The 14,110-nt window shown below is 39.7% G+C and overlaps 1 protein-coding gene across 2 annotated transcripts in view; it reads right to left on the bottom strand.

The window, feature by feature from the left end:
- Positions 1-3,207: 3,207 nt before the first annotated feature.
- Positions 3,208-14,110, bottom strand: part of LOC135482644 (oxysterol-binding protein 1-like) — a 46,641-nt gene continuing 35,738 nt past the window's right edge. For both annotated transcript variants that reach the window (XM_064762885.1, XM_064762886.1), the window contains 4 exons: positions 13,565-13,764; positions 12,661-12,830; positions 10,926-11,146; positions 3,208-10,075 (listed from right to left, as the gene is read on the bottom strand). In XM_064762885.1, the coding sequence (XP_064618955.1) occupies positions 9,933-10,075; positions 10,926-11,146; positions 12,661-12,830; positions 13,565-13,764 (734 nt within the window). In that variant the 3' untranslated portion in view covers positions 3,208-9,932. The remainder of the gene's footprint in view (positions 10,076-10,925; positions 11,147-12,660; positions 12,831-13,564; positions 13,765-14,110) is intronic.

Genomic DNA, 14,110 nt, shown 5'->3' with positions numbered 1-14,110 from the left:
CTTGCTTCTATTGGACTCTACTGGACCAACTGGACCATTCTTTGTCCTGTTCTGGATGTCTCGTACAGATGTCTCAATAAGATGTCCCTTAGATTGCATGCCAATCGGGGTCTTTGTGTGATGGACGTATCACACAGATGAAGGGTTGTTCTGTTGTCTCTATATGGGATGTCCCTTAGACTGAATGAGTGACTGTCCGAATCTTCTGTTCTGGGTTGCTCACACAGATGGAAGGTTGGTTTATGTCTCTGTGTAAGAATGCCTGTCTGTGATGGACGTCTCACCCAGAAAGTGGGTTGTTCTATGTCTCTATATGGGATGTCCCTTATATTGAATGCCCGTCAGAATCCTCCTGTAATGGACTGATGGAGAGTTGTTTTATATCTCTATATGAAGTGTCCCTCCGACTGAATGCCATCAGAGTCTCTCTGTGATGGACGTCTAACACAGATGGAGGGTTGTTTTATATCGGTATATGGGACATCCCTTAGATTGCATGCCAATCGAAGTCAATCTCTGATGGACGCCTCACACAGACGGATTTTTTATGTCTCCGTAGGATGTCTTGACATGGGATTTCTTTCAGATTGAATGCCCCTCAGGATCCTTCTGCGAGGGATGCTCATGCAGATGGAAGGTTTCATGTTTGTTTAGGATGCCCCCATAGATTGAATTCGATCAAAATCCTCTTTTGATGGACATCTCACACCGATGGAGGGCTGCTAGATGTCTCAGTAAGGAGATCTAGGATCTATGTCGCTAAATGGAATGTTCCTTAGATTGCATGCCCGTCTGAATCCATCTGTGCTGGACGTCTCGCATCATTGGAGGTTTTTTTTTATGTCTCTCTATGGGATGTCCCTCAGATTGAATGCCATCAGTACTTCTGTGACGGACGTCTCACACAGATGGAGGATTGTTTTATGTCTCTGTATGGGATGTCCCTTAGATTGAATGCCATCAGAGTCCTTCTGTGATGGTTGCCTCAAGGGATTTCCCTTAGATTTAATGTCATCAGAGTCCTTATGTGATGTTCGCCTCACACAGACCTTCTGTGATGGACGTCTCACAGAGATGGAGGGTTGTTTTATGTCTCTGTATGAGAATGTCCCTCAGACATGTAAGACTGAATACCATCAGAGTCCTACTGTGAAGGACGTCTCACACAGATGGAAGGTTGTTTTATGTCTTGATATTGGATGTCCCTTAGATTGGATACCCGTCAGAGTCTCTCTGTGATGGCCGTCTCACACAGATGGAGGGTTGTTTTATGTCTTGATATGGGATGTCCCTTAGATTGAATGCCCGTCAGAATCCTTCTGTGATGGACGTGTCACACAAATGGAGGGTTGTTTTATGTCAACATGAGAGTGTCCCTTAGATTCATGCCTGTCAGAATTCTTCTGTGATGATGATCTCACAGATTGAGGAATGTTTTATGTCGCTATATGGGATGTCCCATGGATTGCGTGCTCATCCGAATCCTTCTGTGATCGATGTCTCACGTAGATAGAGGACTGTCTTATGTCCCTATATGGGATGTCCCTTCAATTGATTGACTGTCAATATCCGATGCACATTATTGCTGCAGCATTAAAGGGGATGGACGTTTCTTAGAGACCTTGATTCAGAAAATAAATTACTGATTCATTGGAATTGTCCAAATCAAATACTATGTTGCTGGCTTTGTTGGATGCAGTGAGCATTCTTCCAAGACAACCATGAAGAAGATGACAATGATGGTGCATCTTTTGTGTGCATAGCTGTACCTGGTACTGAAGGTGTTCATATGAAGGGAGCTAATGGCAATTCTGGTGGATGATTCTAGGTCAGGAGGCTTCATTGTACTAAGTGAAGGAATGATAGGATCGTCTCCAAAATTATTGAGGTGCCATCGGACTGCCTTTTTTAGCTTCCCGTGTGGGAATGTTGGTGTAAAGGGATGTTGAGTACTGGTTCATAGCAAGATGGGTCCCAGGGCAGAAGGAGTTTTGAAGGAGTGGGTCATGACCTTTTGGTATGAACTTTTTTCTGTTACTTTGGGTTGTCAGCCAGTTTGGCACAATTGGTGGGGCATCCATTAGAGTGGGGATTCGGACAGTACCAGCAAGTCACTGTCCACCATATGGTTACAACAGCGCTAGGCTAGCAGACTACAATAACAAATTTGAAATCTCCAGCAGATTCAACAGTGAATAGTTCCTTGGCACTCGACGTCGATCTGCTGGTAGACATTTCTGGATAATAACTTCAAGACATCTGCTAGTAGGTTTATATTGATGTAGCCGCCTTGAATAAATAGAAAAAGCAGTTTTTTTGTTGACCTATATATGCCTAATTCAGGGTAAAAAATGCACTTATTTCTCCCATATCTGCCTCAGTTGTGAAGATGTTGTGAAGATGTGCATGTGCTGTGTTGTGTAGAATATACACCAAAATAGGAAGATATGATCACAAGCACTTGGCTTAAAGTGTTCTATAAAGTGTCTTAAAATGCAATATAAGACGGCAGACTCTCCGCTATGGTTACCTTCATGCAGTACCAGGACTGTCCGCTATGGTTACCTTCATGCAGTGCCAGGACTGTCCGCTATGGTTACCTGTGTCACTCTCATTACTGTACAAGTGTAACCAAGGGCCATAATATAGGAATTATTCGCCATTTAATTGGCCAGTTTTCAAAGTTGTTATTGTCGTCTGCTAGCGCTGTGGTAACCATAGTGGACAGTGACTTGCTCACACTGTTCGAATCCCGTATCTGTCCATTATAAGACATGATTGGTCTCCCCTGGGCTGGTGTGATCCTTGCATGGCCAACCAGGTGTGCCTAATTTATTCCAGCATTTCAGACATTTTCCGCTCTGTAGTATGTCATAATTATAGGAGGATTTAACATGAAATGGCTCTGTGACCCGTCTCGGCGAACTGGTGGTTGGTGAAGTGGGTCTGGCATGTTTTCAACAGTTCTCCAAGTCAACCTCATCTAAACCATTTTCTTTTTTCATGCAGCTTATTCTATCCAGCCAGCTGGGTATTTATCTACTCGAATGCTTTAAGCGATGGAAAGTGTCATAAGATAGACACCATATATCATGTCAAGTGCACACAAGCAGGGTTTCTGCCAGGATTCATTCTGGAACCCTCTGGCAGACACCCTTCCAAGGAAATGAAGTACTGCATAGTGCTGATGAAAAGAACAAGTCTCAGTCTCATCTTGTATGAAACCCACATATATTTCAATTTGCAACTGATGAATTTTACAATGCACAGATTGATTATCTTGAATCGATCAGAATCAAGTCAAAACAACCTCAGAGGACAAGACAGTAATTGTAACTACAAGCCTACCAGATAAACTCTCAAAATTTGCTTGTGGTTATCATATCCTTTAAATACCTTTATTTTTGCAAGACATGTAACAAATTACAATCATGATAGTCTGCGGCAGACAGATTTATGATTTCACTCATGAAATTTTACAATGATGTTTTACGAATCATAAAAAAAGGGAGTTCAGAATCGCTAAAGAAGCTCCTCCCAGCAGAAAGCACAGAAGTTTTCGATTTGAATGATGATGGGCTTGCAAACTCATGATGGCAATGTCCTCAAAAATACTTTGCTATTTTTAAAACTTCAGCTTCGTGCTGATGAGATGCAAACAATTCCAGTAAGTCATGCAAACGGAAGAATTTCTCGAATATCTTTATGCTGTTTATTTAGTGAGAAACACTCCAATTTTTGGCAAATTCTCCATAAAAACACAAGTAGCACAACAATGTCAGTTCTTTACAATGTGTTCTTTAAGTAATTTGAACCAGACTGCAGGGCACAGCATAATCTTAGTCTACAATTTTTTGGTTTGAGCTAGCAAGGCAAACAATTCCCCATTCTACTTCTTCCCACAATCTAATTAAATACTACACTCATAGAAACACTTTAGAAAAGCTTCTTAGTCCATCAAACCTAAATTATCCAACCCAACTTGGATCAGATTACACACAGGTCAAAAAGAACATGGGTCCAGTTGTTAGAAGTAACATCCTGTTGACATGTCGTTCTAGGTACACTAAAGTAGATAAAACAACATGTCACCACAATGTTACAAGCAAATGTGCTTTCTAACAACTGGACCCTGGACCCCAGTTACTATGGTTACATGAATATAGTGTAATACACATATTATCTTTACATTACTGGTAACTAAAATGAGTTTAGTAGCCTGGAACGCATCTGTGCTCAATAACACCAGAAAGAGTAAGATATCGCCAAGAAGCATACTCAGCAAAATGCACTTGAAAATTGTTATGTAATGGAATATACATAACTCTGCACCATTTCTTTTTGCCGTCAAATTTACAATTTAACTGCAAAAATGCTCAATTTGCATTTTCTGGTCACTGTGGCTCATTTTGCAATCTAGGGTCACAATTCTCTTTACAGGGTGTCCTCAGTAAAACACTCATACAAAACTTTGCTCCAAAATGCTATTCATCTTATTGCAAACATTTTTGATGAATGAAAATATGGTGACATGCTTGACAATCAGCTTGCCAGCTGCCACCATGTTCTATGATGAACTGAAATTGGGGGACATACAATTTGTCAACAAAGAATACAAATCATGCTTATTGGCCGCACGATAATGACTTGTCACACAGTGAGCAAACAGCTTGGCATAGAAGTCGAAAGAGGATTGTGACATCCGTGACATCAGCGGGCACAACCACTCATCTTCCACACCGTGGCATGCCAATTGAGGATTGAGACCGACCGCTCTAGCGGTCGCAATCAAATATCCGTGTTTACCGCCGACCGCTTCAGTGGTCGCTATAATAGACCTTTGTGTGTCTCGTTTGGTATGATCTGGCTCAGCTCTACTGCTGAATAGTATGTCGCCTGCTACCCACCAACTGAGGTGGCAGCGAAGACGGAGGTTTTGCCGGATGCACTAATACCAAAAAGGCCCCGATATGGAACGGTTCGAACGGCCGAGTAGTCTACAGGCTAAGAACTTATGAAGTGATCGCCACCACATGACTATACAGGCCTTTCATAAGGTTCAACAATTGATTCCTTCACATTTTGAAACAAACTTCCTTGATTGATTATAACTGTCAAACGGCTACACTTACACTTCAATTTGGAGTTTGGGGACAAAAGCCTCCAACTCAAATCCTCATTAGTGTGAATCTGGCCAAGATGAGTGCAAAACTTAACTGCACTATGGGGTGCTATAGAAAACAACCAGGAGCGCATAGTGAGGATATTCTGTACATACATACAAGGTAACATCAAGACAGTCGTTACTTATTCTTGATAACAAACACTGAGCTTTAAAAAAATTAACATTTCAATGTTAATTTTAACATGTAATGAAGGGAAATTGATGTGGAGAATTTCACAGTCCACTGCTTTCCACGTTGACAGCAGTACAAATTATATCAAGGCAATTCAAAGTCTACCACCCAACTCTCTAATGAAAGAACTGGGGCCTGCAAGGCAATAGTCAACCACCACAATAACCTAGGAAATAGTCTTGCAGCATCCACCTCCAATAATTTGCCTAATGTCTATACCTTTACAGTCTATAAGATATTCTACAAAGCAGTCATACAGTGAAACCTCTAAGACAGCACATTATGCTAATCCCAGTACATCCAGGGGAAACTATTCCTTCACACAGGGAGACATGCCCGTGCATACTCAATTAGAAACCAGTCTAGTCAAGACCACATAAATGACTAGTCGTACCACTACATACTTAACAATACAAAGAAATGGATGACACTCTTTTTTTCAGGTTTTAAGGATTTTTAAGATTCCTCAGGCGTTTTGAAAAACGTCTCCACTTTCATCCTGAAATCTAGGACAGTTTCATGTTTTCCAACACTCATCAGTTTCCACCCAAGATTATAAAGCGCATGCGAAACAGTGATATGAATAAAGACTCTGTTTAGTACAGAAAGATATTCCGTCGTGTAAATGCACATGAGATGTTCAATAAAAGCATTTATTGGTCTTTATTCATATCACCCAAGGTCAGTGCATCTTTAGTACACTGTAAAACATACACAAAGGTGAAGACTAGGCTATGGACGGCAATGTTATTTGCATGTTCCTCACAAAAGATACAGATTATAAAACAGGAGTTATTTTCAAGACAAGAGCTGGGCTCGAACAGCAGTGTCAAAATGACCAAATGTATCATATAGGTTGAGTCACAATTGAGGTGGAACAGTACTTGTAACTAAACTTTGTCCTAGAACTTTTATAATTCTGCTGAGGATTTGATTATAAGGGAAATACGGATATCAGTTTAGCAACCTTAATTTCTAGAGTAGAATTGAGGATACAACTACAAATTATGAAAGGAATCTGTAAAGACACTCGCTTGGATTCTAACAATAGCCTTATTAGGTGGATGAACTTGGAAGACTGCCAATATTGATTCACGAATGACTCAACCAACCCAAGATCATTTCCACAAAACAATAACATACTAGAACTGTTCATCCAGTCCATCTCCCACAGACAGAAAAAAATGTACCCTTCCACGCAAAGATAAAATTTATCACCTGTAGATGAAACCATCCTATACCACTTCTCATCATGCTAATACCTTTACTTACATTTTGTAAAAATGTACATTTTTGCCTTGCTTTATTTTGCCATTACCATTCCAAATAAATTTGTAACAAAAATTTAAGGTTTTACATGATATATGGTAAAGAAGTGATGAAAAAATTAGAGAGCTGAAGAAAGCTTATTACTTTGTACAGTGCACAAACACCATTAATTTCTATTTTGTCTAAATGATGAAGATTCTCCCGACTTTATACACGACACCAAGCAGACTGAATGTATACATTGTAGGATACTTCATCCAGTGTGATACGAAAGATTATAAAAACTTTATGTCAGTGGAGTAGAGCAACCTCTCCTCGTGAATTTATTCCACAGTTTGACCAAATAGGCCATGAATACACATCTTAACATTCAGTCGATTAATAGTGACATCTACATAAGCTATTGAAAATGTGGATACCTCTAAGCATAGGACCAGTAAACCCAAATAGAAGCAAATTCTACCAACCAACTGCTGTGGTGATAATAATGATAGCATGAAATTAATGACAATGTTTGCTAAAAGCAAATACGTCAGCTCACTTGGAGCCAACATTTAATCATTTTAGTCAGTGGGCATGTTTCACAAATAAATCATGGCAACTTTGATATTGAATTTTTAGAATACCAGTACCACCTGAAGCCAAATGCTTCCTTCGCAATTTTTCACATAGAACGGTGCAGCAAAATATCCGTGCTGGTACTTACACAATTAAGCTCTGTAGCGACACATTTCGTTAATGGCGACAAGGCAATCCTCTATAGTGAACAACCAGAAAATGGCCATATGAGTAGTATACAAAAGCTCCTGTGCTGTTTATAATACATGAATATTTCATAGAAACCGTGATAGATTCTCAGAATCAACTGGAAGAATTCTTGGGAAAATTAATTTTGCATAGATCTGAATTTTGTGAAACTAAAAATTCGGATATATATAAAATTTGTTTCCCCATGTGATATAACATGAGAGATCCAATGACATTACATTTCAACATCACATGGTAGATTTCTTTGTACAAATTGAGTCCATTCAACTCTCAATGAGATAATATCTACATCATAAGAAGCCACAACCTGCAAAAAGCTATACAAATACCAACCCAAAATTACCTCATGGTAAATAAGGCGGGAAAAGCACATTATTGTTCGCCAGACTTGTCTGCAGACAAAACTGACAATTGCGGAGTTTGATATTGATGGCAGACCGCTTGTTGCAGACAGCTGCAATAACCACCGCAAACAAGCAATTTTGTTGCATGTGATCGCAGGGATTTAAATCGCATGTTTGTGGGGCACTTTTGGTGAGTTCCTCAGAATTGTAATATCTTTAGTTTGAACATGTGTCCTACTGAGGAAGAGGTTTGTTATCCGACCCATCGAGTTCTATTTGTGAATACCGGCCCACAGATAATGTTGTGAGTTAGTACAAATCAGCTAAATTGCACATATATCCAGGTACAAATGTACATTTTTGGTAGCGGAACAATAGCTATTGAAAGTCAACCAAACACATTCCAGAAAAAACCTAGCACAATGATTATGGTTAAAAGAATATCTATCAACCAGAAAGCCCTAAAATAGTACCGTGAGGTGTGAATTTAATGCTGATTATAAGAATTATTCTGGGATTGCATTGATTTTAGACCAATTCTACGACAAAGTCTCATCTTGTGTAATTACAATCCAGATCAATCTATTTAAATACCTTATCAATTTAACAGCTTTGGATATTGATTTACCAATTGATCGATAGCGTTTGTTCCTAATTAAACAAAGTGCAATTTAAACTGCAATAATTACTAGAATTATGATACACAATTATGAATCCAAATGATTTTCATCCCAAGTAGAATCAGGGTGTCTCAAATTCATGACAATCCAATCACAAATCGGACGATTTTTCACTGTGCAACCATGCTCTCCACATATTTAATGAGCACTGTGGACTACTGGACGGGGGTACAATTGCAGAGGAGTGATTCTACCTATAGTAGATTTTCCCCTTTTCTCCCATTTAAAGTTCCCCCAATGACCTCATAAGCGGTCAGAATGTGAAGAAATGTGTGCCTAATCATTGGTAGAGGCCAAGAAAATAGCCTCTTGAAGTTAGCCTAATACCATTAGGCCCTGCTTGGTGGCACTGAGGCACCTGCTGCCGGGGGCCTAATTGTAAACGATTTTATTTTTGTAATCCTTGACCAGAATTTTGGACTTGGATTTTGGTCTTCGGCTAGGAATAAGTTTTAGTGTTTTAATGACGCAAATTTTTTTCTAACAGTTGGTTTTTCATATGAGTTGTCTGTTTCAGTCATAAATTACACAAATTTGATTGTTAGTATGGACAAGCAGATTTAATTCAATAAAATAATCCATGTTTGAAAATCGACGACCAACTTTTGTTTTATACATTGTCCCTACGTAAAGCTCCTGCCAGGTGGCCAGTGTGTAACCACTATTGGCCAGTTCCGGGCCACTGTCTGTAAAGTAATCAAGAAAGTGGTTGAGTCACTCTATCTTTTAATTTGAGTGCAAGATATAAAGGGTAACTGGAAACGGTTTCGGCAAAAAACAATGGCTACAGGAGAGAAGAGGGAAAGGTAACTGAAGGCAAAATTTACTACTCTGCAATTATGACAACGACTACTGAAATCACCCCCATCCGGTAGTCCACAAGCGTAGTTTGTATTGGAGTAGTTCAAATGTTGATACTCTAAAGATAATGTAATCAGAGAACATCTTCATCACAAATAAGTTCTTAGTGTTTTGATACAAGCCATGTTGGTTCTAATGGGCAGCTATGAAAGGGCATTAACTGGAGATTAATAAGGTTTATTTGGCTCCCTAATTAATAATTAAATGGTATCACAAGACTTTCATCCACTTGTTAAAAGAATTGAGCGATTTTTTTCAGTAGCACAAGTAGATACAACTTTGTTTTCATCAAGGTCTTGAGGGAACAAATCTTTTCCAAACCAAACCAGTTCTTATTCATCAGCCACAGTATGAAGCTTGTATCAAAAACTAATGTGGCACTGCGAAAGGCTCGCTCTAACACCCACACCTGCACTTGTAAAGCCACCTGGTTGTACATCACTACCCACTCGATTTATATAGTCAGGCTTATTAAGCCACCACCATAAAGGGTCTTCTCATTCAACTTCCTGCCACAGCATGCAGTTTTACAAAATGCAACTTGCCCATCTTGGTTCATCATATACACATAGGACAAAATAGGAAAAAAATAATGCACCAATTTAAATCACAGGTTTAATGGCACTCTAACCAATGGAACTTGGCAGTGCCGATCAAAATATATCCGGACATGAGTTCCAATCTGCACGGCTCTTGCAGTCCCAGTAATTGCCTTGATACATGTGGATCATGTTGCCAGTCTGTGGATCTTTCTGCTGGGTAAACCATTTGGGTTCGTAACTTTCACAGTACTTCCCTGAAATGAGACAATCACTAGCATTGAATGGACATACTTATATCCATCCCACACTGATCTATATTTTGAGAACATCATCAAACATTCACCTGGTAGAGACTGTTCGGTGCAGCAAACACCGCAAGATCCCATAACTGGAATTCCCAGTGTTCGATGGCACCCGTGGATGAGGTGCCTCCAACTACGAATCAGCCAAGGATGATAAAGCAACTAATCTTAGTTCTAAAGGAACTATTCTAAACTCTGATCCCATTGTTTTTCTGTGGTTTTCAATCTCGTGTATAAACAACTTTTGTGTTTACTCTACAAAGCATTGCATGTATTAACTTGGATTTTTCACTTTTTTGCTCATGCTTGATAAAGGCAAAGTACGTGCCGAAAGCAAGTACCGGGTCCTCGGACCAAATCATACAGTCAATCATGAAAACGGTGTTACTTTCAATCTTTTCGTTATCATGCTTGATAGGCACGTCATCCTTTCCGATTAATCTAAGCTTTGAAACTCATGTAATGAAATATTTTCTATGAAAAATGTTCCATTGTCTACATTCACTGGCATGGCCAGCACTAATGAGACAGAGTCTCTGTGTCGAGGGCCGCTCCTGGATAGAACAGAACATGTACAGAAACATTCTTCTGACTGTCTGCGTACACATTTGGGTATTAAATCTAAAGCCTCATCTGCCAAGGGAACTTTGTAATTTTCAATAGCGGGCAGGCAGTAATTCCCACAACTCCTCCTTTCAGAGCAACAAATCTGCTGCAAGACTTTTTGCTTTGCATACAGAGCGGATTACTGAAGTTCCAGCAGGCAAAAAATGATGTTTAGGTCAACCAGGGGAACACTGACCTTCTGCAGCCGATTTCTCTGCCTCCTGCTCACGCTTCCTCCGCATAGCGCGCTGCTTCTCCTCGAGGCGAACTTTCTCCTTATTGGCCTCCTCCCATTGGCCATCTTCCATCATCCTCTGGTCAGGCCGGAGGCGGCAGTCAGTTGGGGCCACGCCGTCTTCTGGTTCATTCAATTGTACGGCGAGCGAGGTGAAGAAATATATCTTCTCACTTCCAGGCCTGAAGAAACAATTATTTCAGGTGGTCAATTAAATTGTCTATTGAAGCTTCAATTTGCAACCATCGTCCTTGTTTGGATGAGAAACTGACAGGGCTACCATAAGTTTGTTATCAATTCCTCGATCAAAATCCCTTATATTACTTTTTCTTTAAAAACTATTATGTTCCAATTTTAACTTGGCTAAGCTTCAGTCTATTTACCGATAAACAGTTGTAGATTCATTCCCATCTAAAAGCTCCTTTTATTTGACAATTTTGTGCAGAATTCTTTCTTATGATCATTATCAGGAGGAGTTTGAAGGGTATTGACTATTCTTATGGTGGATTTGGTGTTTTAAAGGCCATAACTCCAGGTATTTTGCCATTTTCTGCTGTAAGATGATTTCAAAAGTGTACCTAACACTTTATACAATACAGAAAACCCAATGCAATTAGCTCCATCCATTTTGAAGATATAGCCATTTATGTGTTTGACAACTTGATTACCTAATCAGGCTAGCAACTGGCTTGTTAGAGCCAGGCGGCGGGTTCAGCAAAAGTTGTGATGTAAATCAGGCTATTGCCCTACTTGGGAGGACAAATATCAATGAATGCTCTTAAAATTGATATATGAAGTCTGTTAGTCTGTATTTCTAATTCTAACTTCGATATACCCTATAATAAGGTAAGGTAATACAGACAAATTTATACCATTATAGTAAGAAATCAAACATCAGTCTGATCTATGTCAGTAAACTTGCCGCCTGACTTCACTTAGAAACCTAACCAAGGCTGTTACATAACATGTAAACAAAACAGTTAATCTTGCTTTATCTCTGGACTGGGTGCTTCAATTTTGATCAAACTTGATTTAATGCGGAGCTTCAAGTCTACTCTTTGAGGATCTGTACATGTCATGCAATCATAAAAGCAGGAGTCGTGGCCTTTAATTGCACTTTTTGCTGCTGAGACTAATGAGGATATCGAACTTTTCTATTGTGTGCACATTTATGCAACTACTACAATATGTGTACATCAAGCACTGTTGATGAAATACACTGGAGCTAGAGTGCTGACAAGGGCACCAATGAGGAATCGGTCATTTTCCGCCATTTGACCTAGTTTTCCCTTAAAACAAGGCCAAATCAAAAACCCCTACTATATATGATGTATCCTCAAGCGACGTACCTGTGATAAAAATTGGAGCACCCTAGCGCAAAGCATGAGTAACAAACACCCATTTTCAGTTTATTTACAAAAAGCCCCATGGTGGCCAAATCAGGAATCGAATTGCACTCAAAATCGAAATTGGGCTAGATCTGGGGCCCATATATGCACATATGGAAGATGAAAATCATCCCTAAAAGAATGAAGACAGTAGAGTGCTGACAAGGCAAAAAGTTCACGGACGGACGCACGACAGACCACCACTTACCAACCCGAGCACAGCATAAGCCCTATTGGTCTATGACCAAGCGGGATAAAAAAACAGAACGACAGATTGATCTAAATATTCAATCAAACACAATACTCACGGTAGCATCCTTCTCTTCCAGAGAAGTTTACTAGGGCCGGTTTCAAAGACTGGCTTGCCTTTGTTGGACTCGGTGCTATTAACGATTGGAGCACCTTCCATCTGAACATCCCACGTTCCGTTCAGCACATATCGAGCAGTACCATTGGGGTCTGTGATCACACCAGTTACCTATGAAGCAGCAAACAATTCATCAAAACATATTCAGTATGGTTTTTTATCATCCTTTCCATTTATACTACATCAGCTTGGGCTCCTGATTCAACTAAATGACTTAGCCTATGACATTTTTTGCATGATTTATTCACAATGATGGGTATATTTGATACTTGTACCGAAAATGCAAACATCATAGCTTGACTTCAATCAGATAATAATATCAACCAAAATTCAAGGTTCCTTTCATAAAATGACAGAAATTTACTATAGCATCTCTGGATGAAATAGTGTGGAATAAAATCATGTTAGTAGCACATGTCTGGCGCTTCACAGGCATTAATGAGAACTTGAAATCACTGTCCTCTGTTCCCAAGTGGCAGGGTAAAGATCCAATAATGGCGGCAAACTAAACATTTATGGACTGTAAACAAATTTAAAGTTTTCCTCAATGGGAGTTTCTAACGTCCTGATAGAGGCTGGAGATTTCCCCAATCCCTAAACGAGTGGAATTTCAACAGGCATTGTCACACGCCTATAAATTCCAGTGGACATAGTGAAGAAGTTCCTTGGAAGGGTCCTTTTCTGCTGACAATCAGACTTGGCAGCCCCTTTGTATCGTAGCCAAATGGCAAACGACACCAGTGCCAGAGACTGCATGCCCTATGATTTTTCTTCACTTGTTGTAATTCTGAGATGGGAAGAACCTGCGATTGAACCATGCTAAACAGTAAATGGTATTTTCCTACCTTTCTGGGTGTTTCTCTTGAGAAGTAACTGTAAGCACAATACTTGAGGTGGCAGTTATCACCCGTTTTATGGTTGAGAATGTCCATCTCTCCATGGTTATCAACCCACAGTCGGCCAACAATGATGTTATGAACTGTTGTTGTCACCTTCCTCCACGTGTAGTGGTTGCCAGTTTTCTTGAAGACTAGATGAGCAATTCCTGAAGACATACGAGCATAGAGAGTTGTAACTTCCAACAGGAAAGATGGTATAAGATGACAGATGACACTCTCTATCTGAGAGGAGAAATGCCACATTCCTGGCAAGCTTCTAGCATGAACTGGATTTGGTGCATCTTGCATGTTGAATTATATACAAACGGGCCCTTATTTATCTGAGAAAGAAATATTATCCTAATTTCAGTAAAGGCAAAAGGGAGTTAAAGAAATGCCAGGTTAAAATTTGAATACCAATCAGTCAGACATAAAGTTCTTCATAAACACCTCAAAACCTTCCCAGCCCTGGGAGAAGGAAAGGGTGTTATTCTTGACCTTGTCAATAAGGCA

This window comes from Lineus longissimus, chromosome 2, assembly GCF_910592395.1.
Source record: "Lineus longissimus chromosome 2, tnLinLong1.2, whole genome shotgun sequence".
NCBI lineage: Eukaryota > Metazoa > Nemertea > Pilidiophora > Heteronemertea > Lineidae > Lineus > Lineus longissimus.
The sequence above is the reverse complement of the archived record's forward strand: the minus strand, read 5'-3'. Positions and strand labels throughout refer to the sequence as shown.